This window comes from Mustela nigripes, chromosome 6 (assembly GCF_022355385.1).
Source record: "Mustela nigripes isolate SB6536 chromosome 6, MUSNIG.SB6536, whole genome shotgun sequence".
Classification (NCBI taxonomy): domain Eukaryota; kingdom Metazoa; phylum Chordata; class Mammalia; order Carnivora; family Mustelidae; genus Mustela; species Mustela nigripes.
The window spans coordinates 48,027,431-48,050,137 of record NC_081562.1 but is presented as its reverse complement, the minus strand read 5'-3'; the positions used below and the strand labels follow the sequence as shown (position 1 = coordinate 48,050,137).

The 22,707-nt window shown below is 42.5% G+C and overlaps 1 protein-coding gene across 6 annotated transcripts in view; it reads right to left on the bottom strand.

Annotated features, from left to right (window-relative positions):
• CPM (carboxypeptidase M) overlaps positions 1-22,707 on the bottom strand; it is a 103,027-nt gene that overhangs the window by 3,115 nt on the left and 77,205 nt on the right. For all 6 annotated transcript variants that reach the window (XM_059402494.1, XM_059402496.1, XM_059402497.1 and 3 more), the window contains 5 exons: positions 15,000-15,172; positions 13,278-13,462; positions 12,440-12,610; positions 10,786-10,938; positions 1,925-2,073 (listed from right to left, as the gene is read on the bottom strand). In XM_059402494.1, the coding sequence (XP_059258477.1) occupies positions 1,925-2,073; positions 10,786-10,938; positions 12,440-12,610; positions 13,278-13,462; positions 15,000-15,172 (831 nt within the window). The remainder of the gene's footprint in view (positions 1-1,924; positions 2,074-10,785; positions 10,939-12,439; positions 12,611-13,277; positions 13,463-14,999; positions 15,173-22,707) is intronic.

Sequence of the window (22,707 nt, the reverse complement as noted above, 5' to 3'; positions counted from 1 at the left end):
TTTGACAGAGAGGAGGAGAGGGAGCAAGAGAGACCAAGGGAGTCAGCAGGTGCGAGCCCCCCATTTGGGGTGGGGGGAGTGAGAGGGAGAAGAAGACTCTCCATGCAGTAGAGAGCCTGACTGGGGGCTCAATCCCAGGACCCTGGGATCATGGCCTGAGCTGAAGGCAGACCCTTAACCAACTGGGCCACCCAGGTGCCCCTGAGAAATACTTTTATTATATATGGAGAAGGAAAAGAATGGGGGAAATCATTTACATAAGCACCAACTGGTATATATTTTAGTTCATTCATTTCAGCTTCCAAAGTCTTGCCTTCCAGCCTTGTTCTAGAACTAGCAGCTAAAGCCAACAGGTACTACATTAGTCTAAAAGGAAATGAACAACTCATAACTTTATAAAGGTGTGACTTATTTTGGGGATTACATAAAAGTAACTTAGATTCATTATAAGGACCCCCCCCACACACACTTTTTTCATGGAATGGAAATGTCACTGTAACAGGAAAAGGCCTTTTTAGGCAATAATTTATAGTGAATTGAGGTCTTTCCAGTTCTAGGAGAAATTCTTAGGATTAACAGCTGATGGGCCCCACTGGTGGGCTCTGTAGGAATAACCTGTGAAACAGAGAAGCTCTGAATCCTACAGTTTTATGAACTGCAAAACATGTCTTTCATTCTTTCACCTTTAGGACATAACAAAATACAAAACCAGTTTTTACTACCAAGATCTATAGATGACCACCTCTTCCCAGGAGCCACTCTGCACAGAGTAACCGCTTGTAGCTCACAACAGATCCACTAGGCAAAGCAGAAGAATCTTGAGAGTCTTAGAGAAAGTCATATCAAGGCGGAAGAGGCACAATCTGGCCTTACTAAATCAGGTATTTATTCATTTAGTGCATTCACATACATCTAATTTGGGCTCAACCTAGTCCCAGCCTCCCTCTAGGAATAAATGACTCAAACATCTTCATCGAACTAAACCTGGAACTTTACTTGCATTGATTAGAACTCACCATCATTTGCTTATGAAAGGGCTGCAAAATATGTCTGTCACTTGCTTTATATAGTGGTAAAATTTATGGATCTAATTTTTTTAATAATGAATTTTAGGGAACTTGTGTCCCAATCCCTTTTTAAAAAAAAGATTTTATTGGGGCGCCTGGGTGGCTCAGTGGGTTAAGCCGCTGCCTTCGGCTCAGGTCATGATCTCAGGGTTCTGGGATCGAGTCCCGCATCGGGCTCTCTGCTCGGCAGGGAGCCTGCTTCCCTCTCTCTCTCTCTCTCTCTCTGCCTGCCTCTCCATCTACTTGTGATTTCGCTCTGTCAAATAAATAAATAAAATCTTTAAAAAAAAAAAGATTTTATTTATTTATTTGACAGAGATCACAAGTAGACAGAGGCAGGCAGAGGGGTGGGGGGAAGCAGGCTCCCTGCTGAGCAGAGAGCCCGACTTGGGGTTCGATCCCACGATCCTGGGATCATGACCTGAGCCGAAGGCAGAAGCTTTAACCCACTGAGCCACCCAGGTGCTGCCCCAATCCATTTTTTAATAGCACAAATTATGTTTCATGAAATGGGCATTGAAATGGTATTCTATGAAATCTGGAAGTACTTTGGCTACACTGTTTAATTATTCTTATTAATAATAAGGTTCATTCCATCTTTTATCATAGAACATATTGCAATAGGTTTTGGCTTCTATTTAAAATCCTGCCAGTTGGGAAAAAACACGATTTGTTTTGTATGTTCCTATTATTCCCACCTCTCCCATTCCCTGCCAAAGGCAAGTCTGATGATGTCCTTTCCTTCTGTCCTGATGTATCTATTTTTGGGACTTCCCAGACTTATTTCAGATTCCTTCTAGGCAAGTACTACAATTTCTGAAATGCTTTAGTAACAATAGTAAAGGTTGTACACTTACATTTATTACATAGGACCCAGGCAAGAGAAGAAGATAATACTCTCCAAATTTGTTGGTTCTGTAAGGGCAGATATGTTTTCTGTCTTGGACTTCTACAATTACATCGGGTAATGGATTTCCATTCTGATCAAAAACTTGACCCTTTACACCTGCAAGATAAAAACATTAAATGTTAACAACCTGTGAAAAAATATTCTTGTAGTTATTTAAGAGAAATACATCCAATATTTATTAAGCTGCTTGGATAATAAGTATTTAGGGCAAACCTTTCCAAAAAATTGAGATATAATTGTCATAAAACATTAGTGTCAGATGTACAACATAATGATTTGATATACGTATATTTGTGAAATGATCACAATGTATCTAGTTAACATAGTTCAGTATTTTTTGTTTTGTTTTTATAAATGGATGCTAAATTTTGTTAAATTTTTTTCTGCATCTATTGGGATGATCATATTATTTTTATCTTTCATTTTGTTAATGCGGTATATCATGCTGATTGTGCACGTGTCAAGCCCTCCTTGCATCCCTGGAATAAATTCCACTTGATCAAGGTCTTTTTAATGTATTGCTGAAGTTGGTTTGCTAATACTTTGTTGGAGGATTTTTGCATCTAATTTCATCAGGGATATTGGCTTCTAATTTTCTTGTAGTATCACTGGTTTGCTACCAGGGTAATGCTGGTCTTGGAAAATGAGTTTGAGAGAACTCTCTCCTTTTTTCCCCCCAAGAGTTTGAGGACTGGTATTAAATCATTTTTAAATGGTGGACTTCACCAATGAAGTTATCTAGTCTTGGATTTTTGTTTGAATTAGTAATAAAAAACATGCCAAAAATCTCCTTACTAGTAAAGGGTCTGTTGAAATTTTCTATTTTTTCCTGATTCAGTCTTGGTAGGTACTTACTTCTATGGATTGCATTATCATCTAGGTTGTCCAGTTTGGGGGTATATAACTGTTTAGTCTTTTATGATCCTTTTCATTTCTGGGGTATCAGTTGCAACATCTCTTTCATTTCTGATTTTGAGTTCTTGCTCTCTTTCTTGGTGAGTCTAAGCTAAAGGTTTATCTTTTCAAAAAACCAACTCTTAGTTTTATTGATTTTATTCTATTGTCTTTTTAGTTTCTATTTCATTTAATTCTGTTCGGATCTTTGTTTCTTCATTCTCCTTTGAGCTTTTTTTCTTTCTTTTTTTAGTTCGTTGAGGTATAAAGTTAGGTTGAGAATTAAAAAAATTTTAAATCCAGTATAGTTAACATACAGTGTTATATTGGATTCAGGTGTACAATACAGTGATTTAGCAATTCTGTGAGATCTGTTTCTTTCTTTTTTTTTTTTTTAATTTTATTTATTTATCAGAGAGAGAGAGGGGAAGAGAGAGAGCACAGGCAGACAGAATGGCAGGCAGAGGCAGAGAGAGAAGCAGGCTCCCTGCTGAGCAAAGAGCCCGATGTGGGACTCGATCCCAGGACGCTGGGATCATGACCTGAGCTGAAGGCAGCTGCTTTACCAACTGAGCCACCCAGGTGTCCCGAGATCTCTGTTTCTTAATGCAGGCATTTATCTTTCTGAACTTCTCTTTTAGAACTGCTTTTGCTGCATCCCTTAAGTTTCGGTATGTTGTATTTTCATTTCAAGATTTTTAAAAAAATATATTTTATTTATTTATTTGAGAGAGAGATTACAAGTAGGCAGAGAGAGAAGGGGAAGCAGGCTCCCCGCTGAGCAGAGAGCCCAACGTGGGGCTCGATCCCAGGACCCTGAGATCATGACCTAAGCAGAACGCAGAGGCTTTAACCCACTGAGCCACCCAGGTGACCCTCATTTCAAGATTTTGATTTCTTTTTTGACCTAATGGTTGTGTGGTGGCACGCTGTTTCATCTCTGGATATTTGTGAATTTTCCAGTTTTCTTCTAGTAATCGATTTCTAATTTTATACCACCGGGGTTGGAAAACATAGTTGATATGATTTCAGTCTTTGTAAAATTTTTAAAAAGATTTTATTTGAAAGAGAGCAAGAGTGAGAGACAGCACCAGCAGGGAGAAGGGCAGAGGGACAGGGAAGAGTGCTCCCCACTGAGCAGGAAGCCTGATGTAGGGCTCTATCCCAGGACCCTGGGATTATGACCTGAGCCAAAGGCAGATGCTTAACCAACTGAGCCACCCAGGTACCCCAGTCTTTGTAAATTAAGACTTATTTTGTGGCAGGACATGAGATTTATTCTAGAGAATGTTCCATGTGCACTTAAAGAAAAGGTGTATTCTGCTGCTGCTGGATGGAACACTCTGTATATGTTAAGTATCATTTTCTGTCTGGATGACCTATCCCTTGATGAAAAGTGGGATATTAAAGGCCTTGCTGTTACTATATTGCTGTCTATTTTATCCTTTAGGTCTGTTTTTTATTTTTTAAAGTTTTTATTTATTTATTTGACAGAGATCACAAGTAGGCAGAGAGGCAGGCAGAGAGAGAGGAGGAAGCAGGCTCCCCACCAAGCAGGGAGCCTGATGAGGGACTCAATCCCAGGACCCTGGGATCACGACCTGAGCTGAAGGCAGAGGCTTTAACCCACTGAGCCACCCAGGTGCCCTCCTTTAGGTCTGTTAATGTTTGCTTTATATAGTTAAGTACTCCTATGTTATATCATTTTGTTGGATTGACTCCTTTAAAATTCTATAATAACCTTATTTCTTATTGGTTTCTTAAAGTCTGTTTTGTCTGATATAAGTATAGCTATCCCAGCTTTCTTTTGGTTTCCATTTGTATGGAGTATCTTTTCCACCCCTTCACTTTGAGTCCATTGTGTCCTTATATCTGAGGTGAGTCTCCTATAGGCAACATTTATAGATGGGTCTTATGGTTTTTTATTTTTTTAAATCTATCCAGTCACTCTTTTGGTTGGAGAATTTTTTTAAAAGACTTCTTTAGGGACACCTGGGTGGCTCAGTGGGTTAAAGCCTCTGCCTTTGGCTCAGGTCATGATCCCAGGGTCCTGGGATCGAGCCCCACATCGGGCTCTCTGCTCCACGGGAAGCCTGCTTTCTCTTCTCTCTCTGCCTGCTTGTGATCTTTGTCTGTCAAATAAATGAATGAAATCTTAAAAAAAAATCTATATACCTTTTAAAAAATAAATAAATAAAAGACTTTTTTATTTGACAGAAAAATCACAAGCAGGCACGGCAGAGAGGCAGGCAGAGAGAGAGAGGGGGAAGCAGGTTCCCCACTGAGCAGAGAGCCCGATGTGGGTGTCAATCCCCAAACCCTGAGATCATGATCTGAACCTAAGGCAGAGACCCAACTCTGGGGTCCTAAGGCCTGAGCTACCCAGGCACCCCTTGATTGGAGAATTTAGTTCTTAAAGCAATTACTGATAATTATGTACTTATTACCATTTTGATCATTGTTTTCTGGCTGTTTTATAATTCCTTTGCTCTTGTTCTCTGCAATCTGTTGGTTTTCTGTAGTGTAGTGGTATGTTTATATTCCTTCATCTTTTTTTTACATGTAAGTTTTAGCTTTGGTTACCTTGACACTTATGTAAAACTGTAACAGTCTATTTTAAGTTAATAATAACATGATTGCATTCTAAACCTTTGTATGTTTACTCCCTCCTGCCTACATTTTACATCTCATTACCTTATATATCCATTAACAAACTATTTTAGTTATATTTCCTACTATGTCTTTTTAACCTTCGTAATAGTTTTGTAAGTGATTAACCACTACATTTACAACATTAGATTGTTCTGAATTTTATTAAAGATTTACCTTTACCAATGAGTTTTTGTGTTACTAATTAGTACCCTTTCATTTCAGCCTAAGAAAGTTTCCTTAACCTTTCTTGTAAATCTGGTCTAGCGGCAATGAACTCCTTAACTTTTGCTTGTCTAGAAAATCCTTTCTCTCTCCTTCAATTCTGAAGGACAGCTTTGCCAGATATTCTTGGTTGGCAGTTATTTTCTTTTAGTACTTTGAATATATTGTGACACTCCATTTTGGCTTGCAAAGCTTCTGCCGAGGGAAAAAACAAACAAACAAACAAACCTTTGATAACATTATGGGGATTCCTTGTATGTAACAAGTTGTTTTTCTCTTGCCACTTTTCAGATTTTCTAGCTTTAACGTCTGATGCTTTGATTATAACATATCTTGGTGTGGGTCTGAGTTCATCTTATTGGGAACTCTCCGGCCATCCTGGATCTGGAGGTCTGTTTCCTGCCCTAGGTTAGGGAACTCTTCAGCCATTCATACAAGTTTTCTGTCCCTTTCTCTCGCTCTTCTCTTTCTGGGACTCCTGTAATGCAGATGTTGGTATGCTCGATGTTGTCTCATAAGTCCCTTAAGTTATCTCGACTCTATTTCCTTCTCTTTTTGCTACTCTGCCTGGATTAGTTCCATTGCCCTGTCTTCAAGTTCACTGATTTTTCTTCATCTAGTCTGATGTTGAATCTGTTGTACTCTTCACCTGTGTGACTTCTATTTGGTGGTGTCTTATAGTACCTCTTTGTTGAAATTCTCATTTCATTCATGCACTATTCTGAGTTCAGTGAGCATATCTATGGTCCTTACTGGAACTTTTTTTTTTTAAGATTTTATTTATTTGACAGAGAAGGAGAGAGAGAAAGAGTGCATGCACATGAACAGGGGCAGAGGGAGAAGCAGGCTCCCTGCTGAGCAAGGAGCCTGATATGGGACTTGATCCCAGAATCCTGGATCATGACCCAAGCTGAAGGCAGCAGCTTAACCAGCTGAGCCACCCAGGGATCCCTATTGGAACTCTTTATCAGGTAAGTCACTTATCACCATTTCAGTAAGGTCTTTTTTTGAGACTTTATCTTGTTGTTGTTTTTTTTTGTTTGTTTGGAAAATGGTCTTCCAGTCCTGGAGGAGTGGTCTTTTGTAGATGAACCTCCTCATTCAACTCTGTGCTAGTTCTTAGTTGTTTCTCAAACCTTTGTGATTGTCTTTATGCTTAGTAGTACCCAGTAGTTGAGGTTGTGCCCAAACCTATCAGTACCTAGAGTCAGGCAGATTGTATGCCAGACCCTCAGACAGAAGCTTTTGAAGTATGCAGATGAACCTCTTCCAGGGGAAGACAGGGATGGATGTGCCTCCAGTTCCCTTTACACCAAGCCCTGAGGTGAGAGCCAGTTAAGAACTGTTTGCTAGTGTCCTGTTGGAGCCATGAACACAAACACTGAACACATGAACACTGGCTACCAGAGCTACTGAGAGATATCCCCTGGGTGGTAACCCCAAAAACTGGGGCACCAGATTCATGCACAGACTTCCTTTTGGGAGTGACTGGTGACCTGGACGGAGGGAGAGTGCAAACACGGTGTTTGCTGGCCTCCATCTTTGGAGAGTATTTCAGTAGACCCCTAGAAGTGTGTTAAATTGGATGCCTGCTCCTCAGGTCAAAGCTTTAAGACCAGCAAACAGGCCTTTTCCACAGCAGACCCCTGGGCGTCTTTCAGTTGGCTGGCTCTGCACTGGGCTCTGGAAGGCAGCCAGGTGCACCTTTGGGGCCCCTTTAAGAACTATTTCCCAGGGGCACCTGGGTGGCTCAGTGGGTTAAGCCTCTGCCTTCAGCCCAGGTCATGATCCCAGGGTCCTGGGATCGAGCCCTGCGTCGGGCTCTCTGTTCAGCGGGGAGTCTGCTTCCCTTCTTCTCTCTCTACCTACCTCTCTGCCTACTTGTGATCTCTGTCAGTCAAATAAATAAATAAAATCTTAAAAAAAAAAAAAACTATTTTCCAGTTCGCTATAGTCTTGAGGGTCTTGTGGATGCAAGCCCCGTGACTTTCAAAGATAGGGGTTTTCAGGGATTGTTTGGGTGTGGCTTTTAAATGCGGCACAAAGGGGCTCAAACCTTTTGCTGCTTGGAGTTGTGAGCTCCTTCCACTGGTTGCTGCAGCAGGGATGGGGCATTCGGCAGGACTGTGTCTCAGCCTCTCTACCCATTGCAATATAAATTTATTCTCATTTGCCCAGCCTGTAGGAATGGCTCAGGTAGTTTCTGGGTGTCTTTCAGCAGAAACTGTCCCATATGTAGCTATGGAGTCCGTGTGTCTGTGGGAGGAGATGAATTCAGGATCCTCCTACGTTGCCATCTTGAACCAGAACTTGGTAAACTTATTTCTGAGGTAATTTAAAGTACAGTCAAGCTAACAATCAGATTTATAGGCTAAATTTGTTTGTTGTCAAATATTCCATTTATAGAATGTGCTGAAAACCTAAATCCATGCCTGTCCTTTCCAAGTTGCTTACTCAGTCGCCAAACTACTACAACATTGCCCTTGGTAGATTCCGCTAAATCCTAAATTAAAAATTGCCAGTGTATTTACAACAAGTTGGGAGGTGGTGGTGCATGGCTGGCTCAGTCAGTGGAGTATGTGATTCTTAATCTTGGGGTCATGAATTTGACCCACATTGGCTGTAGAGATTACTTTTAAAAAAATGGCAGTGTAGTAACTTACAATAAGATACTTGCCTATGTGGGACTCAGTAGTTTTGTCTCATGGTCAAACTATATGGGAAACAATTATAATCACAAGATTGCTTGGAAACATGGAATTGATTAATGGTGTCTTATTACTAATAACAGGAGTGAACATTTATCGTTAGTGTATTCTAGGCTGTATGGAAAATGCTTAACATGCATGTTCTCATTGACTCCTCACATTAATTCTATGACGTAGGCAATATCACACTTTCACAGATGAGGAAACTAAGGCTTTGGATTATTAAATAACCTTAAGCTCCCAGAGCCTGGCTGTAAATCCACACTACTCTCCAGAGCCTGTACTGAACCTGACACCATACCCCTCACCTCAAAATTTCAGGAGTACAGCCAATAAAAGATCATTTTAAATGTTTTAACAGTTCACCTTCCACTGTGTTCACTTAGTGACATATCATCTTAATGACATGAGAAGAAGCCACACGGAAAAAATGACCCTAAACTACCCCCAGACCAATTATTTACTGGAGCAGAAAAACACGAAGCATATATTAGTTTCCTTCAGAAAAGTTTAAAATGTAAAAGTTTTGACAGCAACAAAATCTTTGCCGGGAACAGCAAGCAAACTTCTGGTTGACCCCAAGCTGCCTTTTACTTTCCTAAATTCTTGACTCTTCATTCCTTCCATCTTAAACCACAAGGGGGCAGGGTTGATGTGCTTATATATTTTTAAGTAGGTCGTGCATACTTGGTTGCAGGGACAGGCAGATAAATATTCTTTATAAAACCTCGTGTAAATGGACTTGTAAGCCCTCCAAATTAATGATAGTCATGCTACAACATGCATGTTACTTCACCGTTTACAAAGCTCCTTCATTGGCATTATTATGTCAGCACAATACTTCAGAGCCCACCTTAATTCAGTGCTTGGAAAATAACACTTACAGCTAGACTGAAATTCCAGAAAGACTAGTGAGGTTATATGGAGCATATTTTTTGTTCAGCTGCACTCCCACGTCGATATTGATAAAGGAGAAATTTTAGAATAGGCAGAGGAACACCAAATAAGGGAATATAATAGAAAGGCTAAATTACTATGTGCTCATGATGAAAATCTAGTAGCAAAATACCGGAATATTGAGCAAGAGAGGACCCCGTAATCTTAATAAATGCTAAGAGGATGTTGATGAGAAATTACTTTTTAATAGCCCTTATCACAGGGTATCAGCCTACTTCATATATGTCTCACCCCTCTGAATTCACCAATAATCTTTGTGTACCTGTGCTGTGGGGGTGCTGGAGGCTGGGGAGAGAAGAGGAGGGTGGGGCACCTATGGCCAAGGGACGTTCTCAATTATCCTTGCACTCAGCCCTGGACCCCGTGTGCTTCTGACTCTTCCCTCCATCTCTCCAGCAGGTAGAACGCTTTGTGGTGAAGCATGCAGACGGTTCTAGGCGTTGTGTGGTTATGCAACCCTCCTTGACACAAACCCACACCCACTTTAGCCCTGCAGAGTAGCCTAACGACATGCCAATTTCTGAAGCCATTCTGAACGGAATAAAAGCACTTGCACCCTGGCCATGCAGAGATGCAGCCTGGCTAAAGAAGCTCAAACCATACGACTCTACCACCATCACAAGCACTGTGTTTCTGTGGTGAGTGGTTTCCAAAGCGTGGTCCCTGGACCCACCGCACAAGCATGTCCTTGGGAAAGATGCGCCATTCAAGACGCACTAAATCAAACTCCAGGGCTGGGCCTGGCAATCTGTGTTTTCACAAACCCTCCAGGGAGTCTGCTGTACAGGGCTGAGAACTACCACTCTTGCCCCAGTTGGTCTGTCCCCCATGATAAAAGCTAGACAGCTGTCACAGGACCAGGCTGGGAAGACGGCCAGCACCAGGTGGGTCATTGGGCAGTTGCAGGGTGTGAGCGCTTTGAAGCTAATGGTGCAAAGTCAGCACCCCGGTACTAGAAAAGGCAAAATGGCACGTCTAGTGTTCTCCAGATCTGCGATACTGTGTGACAAATGACAGGCAAACTGGGAATTTTCTAGATGGGTGATGACATAACAGAGTAATAACCTGTTTTCCTCGAGCTTTTGCGAGATTTCCTGGTTATTCAGCGTGAAAAAATTTGAAGTACTCTGGATTTTTCACCCCCATATTAAAAGCCACACCTCATGCTTTCTCTTCTATGAGCTGATGGGCATTGCATTTCTCACACGCTATAGGTATTCATGCAGAGAAAATTCTTAATCATTAGTTCTGGTACTCAAATGAGGCTATACCAGGAAAACAAACAGGGGCTTGCATTTCCTCAACCCAAAGGTTTTGCCAGATGCTATGTCTTGTGTTAAAAGGAATTAATTAAAAAAAAAAAAATCTTACAAACCTAGGTGCACCTGTTTTATATATTCAATCAGTGAGGCCTTGTTTTTATTCCAGAAGAATGGAAGCTTCTCCTCATGAGGATATTTACAGCATGACAGCTCCAACGTAATTTCAAAACACTGGGCCCAGATGTAGTTGTAATCTTGCATTCCACCTAAACACAAACACATTTAATTTTTTAAGGTCTAAAATTGGAATACAGTCAAGTATCCTGTACCTTGGGCACAAGTGAATCAGACAGTTCCAAGGAAAGTACATGTGAACAGGAAAAGATGAATCTGACATATTCGCATGTAAACTCAGGACTTGACATTTTATTAGCCAGGCACAAACAGGCAATCCTAAATACTCCTATACGGGTAACTGGATCAGAGTAGACCCAAGTTCAACCATGTACCCACAGAGGGGGAGGGGGAGGGTGAGGGTCATTTCTTTTTTGTCGATAACGCAATACAAAAAGGATTCATCAGCATACATTTCTTCGTAAATTACATTCTAAAACACACACAGAATGATACTTTTAAAAAATTATTCACAAACCATTCATAAATACACTAGGTAAGCTAAGTACACTCATCTGGAAAACAATGGCTAACATTTAGTAAGCGTTCACTAGGCCTGGGTACCATCTGAAGAGCTTGTCATGGCAGTGACTCCCCATGTCTTACAGACGAGAAGACAGTCCCTGAGGGTGAGTGACATGCCAATGAGTGTAGAGCCCAGCACAGGCCGCCATGCTCCAGGCCCTGTGCTCCTGCCCAGGACTCGGAGCTGCTTCGGGGATAAAAGGAAGGGGGCCCGGCCGGCTCTCAGGAGGGAAGAGACCCATGCCCCCCTCCCAGTTCTCACCTCTGCAGACCCTATTTTCCGAGGGTTATAAACTTATTTCATATTTCCCAGATGCAAAACTTTTCATATTTTAAAATCCAAATTATCGATCTTAAACTTGATGACTGAAAAACACCATTGTCATTAGATTGTCCAGAAACATTTTCTTTCCTTCCTTGGTGGTACAGTGTATTTTATAATCTGTGGCATCTTGGATTTGATGAAATATGGTAACTTTGAAGGAAGTTACCTCATATCCAGCTGGAGAAGCATTTTTGTTCAGTTTCCAAAGTGGCTTTAAAAATCATGATAGCTCATGTACAAGTTCAGCTTATTTTACAAACCAGACGGCCTGGTAATATTTGGATCCCACTGGCGCGTGGCCATAGTAGCCGGATTAGCAGCTGCCCCTGGTTGCTATGACAGGGGTCTCTCTACTCCCGATTGTATCCTGGCCTTCCACCTCCGTGGCACACTGTACCTTTTCTATAAATCTCTCCGCTTTATTCTAATTACACTGCCACCACAATTACTTAGTTGCACGTTGCTCTTTCCTATTAAGCCTGAGGGTAGGGGCTGCATCCTGGCAACCTTCCTGGTGTAGTTCCCGGCTCACGTAGGTAAACGCTGAGCAAGTATCTGAACAGCTCTTGGGCAGTCACTGCACCCCCCATCCCCCTGCTTCTGCGACATTAGCTGACAGAGACATGACAGAAGGGACAGCATCATGCGTAACAAACTTTGACAACTGCTGGGGTCTACAAAAGCCAGCTGGCATCTCTGGAGGCAGGCGAGAAGGAGAATGCTAGAAGGGAAGAGACACTTACCTTTGAGTGGATACCAAGAGTAGCCATTTGTGATTCCATTGGGAAAGTTCATTTTGTTTTTACACTGGTCTCCTTTCTTCATGGTGGGATTTCTAGAAGCGTAGGTATGTGCAAGGTATTGGAAAACATCATCATCAGGGGTTAAGCTACGGGAGTGTGATGTCCCTGTCGCTGTGTGTGAAAGACAAAGCAAGACCTTTCTGTTGGTGTCAGAGTACGAGCACTTGGAAATGCATGGGGTGCCGTGTCAGCAAACACGCCATCGCTTCACCTGCAGAAACCCTGCTTTCCCCGAGGGCCCTCCACCCACTCCATGAGTGCTCCTCGTTTGTCACGAACACAGAGTGGTACCACACAAAATACACCAGATGCGTATTCCAACTCCTCCCGTATCAGCTTCCAAGTTAGATATCCTCTCAGTCCCTCTCGCTAATTTCTCAAGGCTGGTGAACTCTCCTTGCATACTGTAGGGGTTAAATAAAGGCTCTGCTCTCATTTTAAGTCCTCATCCCAGAGTTGTAAAAGGAGTCAAATGACTGCTCCTAGGATTAGCAAAGAAGGGTATGTTCTGGTTTTATTTGGTTTCTGGCCTTTTGCCTATGTGGGGTATTCCAACCCAATTTTACTATCTTCCCGGTGAACCCCCCAGTAACCCTGTGGGTCGTCAGGTCAGCCACACTGCCCACCTGCGGTTTATAAACGGTAGGACGGGTGGCTCAGAGGTGAGCAAACGCCACCCCTGGCAGCGAAGACAAGAAGGCACACTCCTCCCCTCCAGAGGTCGGCTTTGCAACCCCACTTGGAACTCAGGAGGCCAGGCCGGCCATTGTTTGCTTACCTGGAACACCATTGTCAAATGGGTAGCTGGCCACTAGGGCACCGCCGTGGAGGTTTGCAGAGAGGACAAACGTCTCTGTCTTCAGCCACTCCATGACGGCCACAGTTTCAGGCTGCCTTGATACATTGTTAAATTCAAAAGCATCGGGGAAATTTCTGTTCAGGTCATAGAAGTTAGTATTCTCCCTTTAAAAGAAAGAATATTTTAGGGTTTCCTGATGGTATCTGAGGGAGTGGATTCGTGCCACGTGTATCACTTTGGTGTGTGCCCCAAGTGTTCTTCCAGATGTGACACAGGGAAGGTGGACACTGACCCAGGAGCCTCGGGGGGGCCACACTTGGCATTCATGCACTCTGCAGCCCCTCTGTGTGACCTGCTTTGGCCAGCGGGATAGTAGCCGCTGTGCGGTAAGCAGGGCTATGATAAGTGTTTGCATTTGGGGGCTTTTGCTCTTGGAACACTCTCTTCAGGAAGCCTGAGCCTCTGGGCTAGCCCTGTGGAGAGTCTGCCTGGGGAAATGAGGAACCCAGGTGACAGCCAGAATTGAGACTCCAGCCATGTGCCAGGACCCAGCTGAGGCTCCAGACAGGATGGTACAGAGATTGGCCAGCCTTGCTCTGGCTTGTCTAAATTCCTAACTTACAGAATTGAGAGTAAATAAAAAGGATTTAATTCCCTCAATTTAGGGATGTTTTGTTGCATGGCAACTGGTGACAGAAACATGCTACTTTATACAAATGTATTTCTGGAAAATGGGCTGGCCATGTTTAAATACACTAGAAAAACCTAAAGTTGAAGGGAATCCAGTGGTGAGATTTTATATTTTTTTATAAAAGCAAACAAATGTTTGGACAAATATAAATGTATACTAGACATTTGAGAAATTCTAAACTTCCTGAGGCAGATTGCAACAAAATAAACTGTTTAAATCAGAGATATTATAAGACTCCCTGTTCTTTTTCTAAAGACTTATTTACTTATTTTAGAGAGAGAGGGAGCATAAGCAGGGGGAAGGGCAGAGAGAGAGAACAGCAGACTCCCCACTGAGCACGGAGCCCAACAGAGAGTTCGCAGAGCTCGATCTCACGACCCCGAGATCATGACCTGAGCCAAAATCGAGTCAGGCACTTAACCGAATGAGCCAGCCAGGCGCCCTAATTCCCTCCTTTTTCGGTACTGGCTTAATAAACCAACTGGTAATTACTGAGGGCTTAGCTAGGCGCTGGAGATTTCACAGTGAGCAACAGGAGCAACAGAATTCCTGCCCCCAGGTAGCGAACAGATTCATGTGGAGAGAGACATTGAACAAGAAATCAGACCTTAAAATTTGTGCTACGAGGGTGAAGTGGCAGGTGCTATGAACCAAGGGCCCAATAGAGGACAGGTCAGGGAGGGAGTCTTTGAACAAACACTGTTTAGCAGTGAGAGGGGTGAGGAGTGGGAAAGGAGGTCTGCGCCTGAGACGAGAAAGAACCAGGTCGGTCCAGGAGATGAAGGAGACTCCAAGCGGCCGGGGAGTGGTGAGCGAGGGCGAGCAGCAGGGTGGGCCCAGGAGTACAGCGTCTTCTTGGGGATTTTACTTTTCATCTTCAAAGCAGTGGCAGCCTGAAGTGTTTTCAGCATGGCAATGACATGACCTAGGCCGAGCTGGTTCACTGTCGAGGCCATGGGGTGCTGTCTGGGGGGGGCCTTGTTGTTCTAAATGGACCAGCCCATCCTTACCTTCCATTACTGTAAAAACAGTCGGGCTTTATGACCGCTTCAAAGCCATCTGGGTTCATGGAAGGCATGAAGTGTATCCGGGTGCTGTTGATTAAATTTGTGATTTCCAAGTCTTTTCCATCGTTGGTTACAAGATGTTCAATTAAATGGAGTAGCAGCTCCCGCCCCACAGTCTGTATGTGTTAAAGACAAAATGGGATAGTATTAGGTCAGAGGAAAATAGTCCCTAAAGCCCAGATTCCCCAGTGAGGGATTCTACTACAGTTTGGTATTTGAAACCAAGTCCAGCTGTGATACCACGTGGTGGCTCTGCAAGTGGCAATTAGTCACAGGGGGTGCTGAAAACTGTTAGCAAAAATTTAAAAAAAAAATTTTTTTTAAAAATGTACCTGTCTGTAAAGAATTTACTTTTTACAAAATGAATTAGGTGGGATAAAGGTTACGCTTACTACGTTTCCAATTTGTTTCCCTTCCAAAACACTTCCTGGAGTGGAAGGGCAGAGGTGGTGTTCAGGAGGGCAGTGCAGACACACGCCGTGGTGTGTGTCTCGGCCAACAGCAGGGTGACAACCGCTGCATCAGACACGGTAGACAAATGTAGATTTTAATAGGGAAGAATTCAGGTTTGTAACAAGCATAGCTTAAGTAGGTTTCAGACTTTACTATCCTCCTATTTCCAAACTCCCCTCTTGAACACTTGTGCAATGTTCGACGTATCTGCATACTTCTGATGGCCACATTCTTGTGTTACCGAAACTAGAGTCATTCGCACATCATGCTCATAATTTTTTTTTTTGCCGTATCTTCTATACTGCTGCTTTGTTTATATTTTCTTTGAACTGGTTCACTTTTTGCTTACAGAAGAAATGAAAAACCTTTGTGTTGTTACCATTTTGCTAGATAGGTTTCTGGAGTACACTGTTAAAAAAGCCGGACTATGAGGGGCGCCCGGGGGGCTCAGTGGGTTAAAGCCTCTGCCTTCTGCTCAGGTCATGATCCCAGGGTCCTGAGATGGAGCCCCGCATCCCGGCATCGCATTGAGCTCAGCAGGGGGCCTGCTTCCCTTCCTCTTTCTCTGCCTGACTCTCTGCCTAAATAAATAACATCTTAAAAAAAAAAAAAGCAGGACTATGAAAATAAAAACGGTCATATCTACCTGATTATCTTATGTAGCACCAGTGACTGGGAAACTAGAGACCTACAGGAGATCTTGTTTTGTAATTCCCAATGGTGAGGACTATTTTATTATTATTTTAAAAAGTCAGGGCGCCTGGGTGGCTCAGTGGGTTGGGCCGCTGCCTTCAGCTCGGGTTGTGATCTCAGGGTCCTGGGATCGAGTCCCACATCGGGCTCTCTGCTTGGCAGGAGCCTGCTTCCTCCTCTCTCTCTCTCTCTCTCTGCCTGCCTCTCTGCCTACTCGTGATCTCTCTTTGACAGATGGATAAATAAAATCTTTAAAAAAAAAAAGTCATCCACACGTCAGCCTCATTACAGAAAGATTTGACTAGACTCGATCACATGTCTCTATAATCCTGGGCTCAAGGAATCTGCTTCTGAGAAAGGAATGCTGGCCTCTTACCTAGGCTCAGCTGCTGCTGAAGGCTAGTCCCTGGGAAATGTGGGGCCGTGGTGATTAGGGGCTGGCTCTAGAAGCACTCATGGAGGCAGTGAGCAGGACAGGAGTTTCCAGTTACAACTCCAACCGTATGAACTCACTGCGGTGCAATGGATGAGTAATCCTCGAACGGTCATTCCTCCCACTAGTCCCCCCACTGGCAAGGAGAGAGCCCACATTTTATGACTTTGTTATCCTAATGAACATGGAATACTTAAAATCGGGACTCAGGAGATGTGGAAAATGTAAATGACATATTCACAGGTAGCCATCAATTTCAGAGTGGAAATATATTCAACTCTGACTTCACTTTTTTCCTACTTACTTCTATCTTCTTCTACTACCTTGATTTTTATTTTTAGAGTCAAAATTGTCAGCTTATGGGGCACCCAGGTGGCTCAGTGGGTTAAGCGTCTGTCTTCAACTCAGGTCACAATCCTGTGATCAGCCTTACAAATGCTTCTCCCTTCTGCCTCCGCCCTTATTCACTCTGTCTTTCAAAAAAAATAAAATCTTAAAAAACAAACAAACCCACCCACAAAAAACTGTCAGCTTGAAAAAGTCCTTACAAACTAATAACCAAAAAAGTCAAGTAAGACACACACTAGGTTTCCAGTTGTCTGTTTTAGGAGCTCAAGCACTCTGGAAGCAACCTCATGAGCTACGTGCTGGCCAGTGGAAGGGCCTTGGTGAGTCTCGTCTGTGAAAAGCTGGTTTCCATGTGGAAAGTTGGTTTACATGTGGCGATTTAAGGAGAGTTCTGCCCAGGGGTGGGTGAGGAGGAGAAGGTTAGAGAAAGGGAGGAGGCCGTGACCAGGAGTCACTTGTAGCTCCTGAAATTTCTAAATGTCAGTTGTGCCTGTCAGATAGTTGGTTCAGTTAGAGGGACGAATCAGGACCAACCGGAGGCCCATCTGAGTGCCCAGGCAAGGACAGAGGAGCCATGTCAGAGTCCCCATGTGGCTCAAGATGTGACTTTCCCTCAACTTTCTCAACTGAACAATCTCAAGCACGCCACAACTCAAGACGGGAGCTGGCCAAGACATTCGCCCAACTCAAAGCAAATGAGAACAAAGAGGAGTTGAGGAGCTACGGGTAGGCCACAGAACGAGACTGAGGCCCAGAGCAGAATTGGAAAAGTTCATGTTTATCATTAACAGAGGGCAGGGGCTATGGGAGATCAGTGTTCCTACCAAGGGCTTAGAAGTAGAAGATTGTAGTAACAGCTAAAAACTATGTATTTTCAATTATTACGATTTCTAAATTTTCCCTCATTTTTTTCTTGACTTTGGAAGAATCTTCTGATAATTCCTTATTTTGAGAAAATATTTATCAAGTTCACTGGTTACCTGAGTTTCACTTCGGTTTTATCCTAAGTAAAATGAAATCTCATACTTATTTAAAGGGTAACATAGAATATGACACCCATTTTATTTTGTATCCTTTTAATCCTTCTCATTCTCTTACTACAGAAAATCCACAGATTTCTAGAATGATGTTTGGCAAATATTAATGATGGTTATTTCTGAGTGATAGTATTCTGAATGATTTTTACTCCTTTTATTTTTCTGGCATCAATTTTTAAAGAAAACCTTTATTATTTTTACAAAACCAATAAAATCATGATTCTTTCAAGTAAACAAATGTAAAGCTGAGGTATATTCTGTTTTGTCTCCATATTCCAAAACAAATCATTAAGTCCTTAACTACAGAGGATAAGTAAAAAAAACCTTGGAAATACGGTAAAGAACCAATAAAGAGTCCAGTAACTTAAAAAATGCTGAGGTTAAACAGCTAAAATTTCAGGGAGTTAAAGCCCTCTCTTTTTGTTGGGCTATATTTTGCTGCCTTCCTAACAGCAGACTTATGCCAAATATTATTCAAATTAATTCTTCCCAACCTTAATATAAATGTTTCAAGCACTCATTCATGTTTTATGCATAAACCTCCCTTCTTTAAAATTAAGTCTTTGAATCTGAAATCTTAGAGAGTCCAGATTTAAAAAAAAAAACACGGTCAAAGCAATCCCAATAGCTTAATCAGTTTTCCATTTAGCACGCTCACTTCCTCTCTGTGAGGGTATAGACTTTATATGAGAATCCCTCATGAAGAGACTGAAAGACTGGACGAACGCACCAGTTTTGGGAGCCTTTCACCAAAAGGCTCCAGTTAAAATCTGCCAGTTAAAATGGCAAAACCCAGAAAGCAGAAAATAAATTCTCCATCAGTTTGAGTTTATATTCAAGGCGGAATTTGCTAAAGAGATAAAAATGAGTGTTCTAGCTCTTCAAAGAATGTTTTTTAACAGTGAAAAAAAATTTTTGAAGAATCTACAATCTAGGTAACTTAGAGAGAGAGAGGAAAAAAAAAAACCCCAGCTATTCCAATGATGGAATCTGTTTCTAAAAATGCTACACTATAATGCTGCCTCTCAGTGAAAAAAAAAGCCTATGAGCTCTGGGACTCCCCAATGGTTATCAATTTAATTCATACATCTGATTGCCTCGTTAAATCCTTCTTCAAATATCAGCCTAAATATTACATTATCTAGCAGACTTTTCCCTGGGTTCCCAAAGTCTGGATTCATGATCTGCACATGGGGCCCCAGAATTCTGCATGCTTGTGTTTCTCCTAATACCACCCACAAAAACTACAATGGCCTGACTAACCCTGACTGACCTTGACTGACTACCCCAACTCCCACTTCATCTTCTAAGCCTAGAGGGCAGGGATCCTAATAGGCTTTTTCTGTAGAGCTGGTATCTTGCCCTGCTCTGGAGATGTAATGTACTCAATAAATGATTGCTCAATATTGCTGACAAATCCATCACAAGGTCAAGACTATTCTAAGGAAGAAATTTGGGGCACCTGGGTGGCTCAGTGGGTTAAGTCTCTGCCTTTGATTCAGGTCATGGTCTCAGGGTCCTGGGATTGAGCCCCACATTGGGCTCTCTGCTCAGCAGGGAGCCTGCTTCCCCACCCCCTTCTGATTGCTTCTCTGCCTGCTTGTGATTTCTCTCTCTGTCAAATAAATAAATAAAATCTTTAAAAAAAAAGGGGGCACCTGGGTGGCTCAATGGGTTAAAGCCTCTGCTTTCAGCTCAGGTCCTGATCCTAGAGTCCTGGGATCAAGCCCCGCATCAGGTTCTCTGCTCAGTGGAAAGCCTGCTTCCTCCTATCTCTCTCTCTGCCTCCTCCTCTGCCCACTTGTGATCTCTGTCAAATAAATAAAACAAATCTTTAAAAAAAGAAAAACTTAAAAAAAAAGGAAGACATTTCTGAAAACAAGAGGCCTTAAGCTGCTTAATGAGGGCAGATGTACAAATGATCAAGTTATTTCCTTTGAACCATTTTCAACATTGAACCATTTTTCCAGGGCCAAGGACTCAGGATATCTGGTCGCCCTAGCCCAGCCTTTACCAAAAGTGGAGATGAAGAGAAAAAGCATAATTACAGGAGAAATAATACATGTTTAAAAAGAATCAGATACCTCTTCTGAAATAAAGATTAATTCTACCTCCAAAAGGAAAAAAAAATGCTTTAAAGCCATACTGCATGACTGAGGACATTTTGCTATCATCTTGTATAATGGTAGAAAAAAGAACGTGGCAAATGACATCTGGAAGGACAAGCTTTTTTTTTTTTAAAAAGATTTTATTTATTTATTTGACAGAGAGAGATCACAAGTAGGCAGAGAGGCAGGCAGAGAGAGAGAGAGAGGAGGAAGCAGGCTCCCTGCTGAGCAGAGAGCCCGATGTGGGACTCGATCCCAGGACCCTGAGATCATGACCTGAGCCGATGGCAGCGGCTTAACCCACTGAGCCACCCAGGCGCCCCTGGAAGGACAAGCTTTAATTTTTTTTTTTTTAAAGTACATTTGGAACCTGTACTGCATGTTGACTACACATCTCAGATTTTCCAACACAGGCAAAATTCAGATACTATGTCTTAGTGTTCATATAAACCATTAAAATACCCTCTAAATACAAACATCTAAGCATACAAACTACATCTCATAAATAGTCTCTTATATGCCTAAGAAGGTGTATGAAAATAATTATCCATTATCCTTTATTTTTAGGTTGAAAAACATGGTCACTATTATCCAGGGAGTCAGGATCGGTGTGGTGAGGGGATGGTAGGAAGCCTCATTCCGCGTGTGCTGGCATCACCCCTTCCATGCAGAAACCCTCACCAGATTTCAGCTATGTCTGTGCAGCCGACTAGGAGCCTGCATAAGTCAAAACTAGGATCAGGGCTTCTACAAGGCAACGTGTCCCTGTTGCGCGCGCAGAGGCCTCAGATAAATGAGAAAAACACCTGCTAGTCTTAGAAAATGAGAAAGACAGAAACTCAGAAACACTTCTCTCATGTTCTGAAAAGAGCATAAACACCAGGTGGCAAAGGCTTGTCAAAGGGCGCTGTTAGCTACCCTGCCTGACTCCACAGCTATCAAGGAGGGGGAGGCAGGGAGCACAAAGAAAGGCACAGAGAGGGATTAGGGTTTCTGTACAGCATTACATAAGGGCTTGTCACTCTTTTACATGTTGAATGACACCGACTCTTCTCATCGAGGGGCACTGTTAGGTGTCCATTCAAACAGATCATAGATACACGTCAAGATATAAAGAGTGCAAACAGAACACTTAGAAGGCAGCAGAGAGAGTCAAGGAGGCAGACCCATAGCTGGGTGAGGCCCGGTGCTTGGGCTCGGACTCAGACAGCCTACCACCAAGCACACTCTCCACCAAGAACTTAGTGTAGCCCACGCTCATTACTGTTGGCTCGTGTTATCATGAGCTTGGAAAGCACAGTGGAGAAGGTAACTTGCCAGTTTGACCAACGAGGCACAGTGAGCCGGTGTTGTTGGAAAGATATGAGCCAACAACAGGGTGATGGGAGACAAGAAAAATATTGTACAAGAGGAGGGGTAACATCTCTACTTTTATAACAATACTTGCCTGCAAAGGGGCCATTTTAAGTTGACTTTACTACCTGAAGTTTGCTTTTCTGCAACCCTTAGCATCAGCCAAATTAATCCATCTTCATGATTTCTAAGGGTTTATTAGCCAAAAAATGTTTCCTAAATACAGCAAACCTTTACATTTCTCTTCCATTTGGAAGGAAACGGGGACTAGAGGCACAAGTTCAATGATACCTTATGGGAGGAAGCAAAAAATCCAGAATGTGGGACATTCTGCAGGACAGATAACTGATTAGGTTTCTCTGAAGTCTAGAGTCATGAAAAGATCCTTAAATGCTAGAGTAAAAGATCCAGGCGAATGGACCACGTGTGTTGTGTGGTTCTGGACTGGATCCTGATGTAGACAGTCTGGGGGACATTGGAGAAACCAGAAAGTGGGGTAGAAATGTAAAGATAGGATAAACTCTTATTGAAAGGGTAGCTAGTATTAATTAAATGTTACAAATAGCAAATCAGCATAGCTCATTTAATAGACATGCACACATGCACACAAAAACATCTAGAAGGAGAAATAGTAAGAAATTAGCTACTTATTTTTGGAAGGTCAATATACAATGTTGGTGGTGGTGGTGATTTATGTTTTTTCTGAGATGCTCATGATTGATTTTTTAATAACAACAGATCATTTTTAATTTAAAAAAGACTGGATTCTGAAACAAGGTATAAGAACACAAGGTAAAAAGCCATGGGGTTAAATAGCAGGTAGGATCAGCGGAACAGGGTCTTCCTAATGCGGCTGACGCTCACTGCCATCTAGCTGTATGCTAAGTGTGGGAAACACATATGCCTATGTGGGGTGGGGTCCAGGTATGAAGGGAAACATTCTAAAAAGAGTGTGATCACTTCTGTCTACCGGGCCACACTCTGTGCATATATGTCCCCGGGGGGATTCCCCACACGAGGCCCACAGACTCCTAGAAGATCCATACGTCCTGAGGTCAGCACCCAAAATCTGCAGTAGAATAGCAAGGCATCCATCTAACGAAGGTGAAAACCAGTACCCTAAAATGTTAGCTGTATAGCCTTTTATAGTGAGTTCTCAAAATGCTTTTTCAATTCCAAAAGATCTGAGAGCGGAAGGTGGCTAGGTAGTTGGACCCTCTACTCCA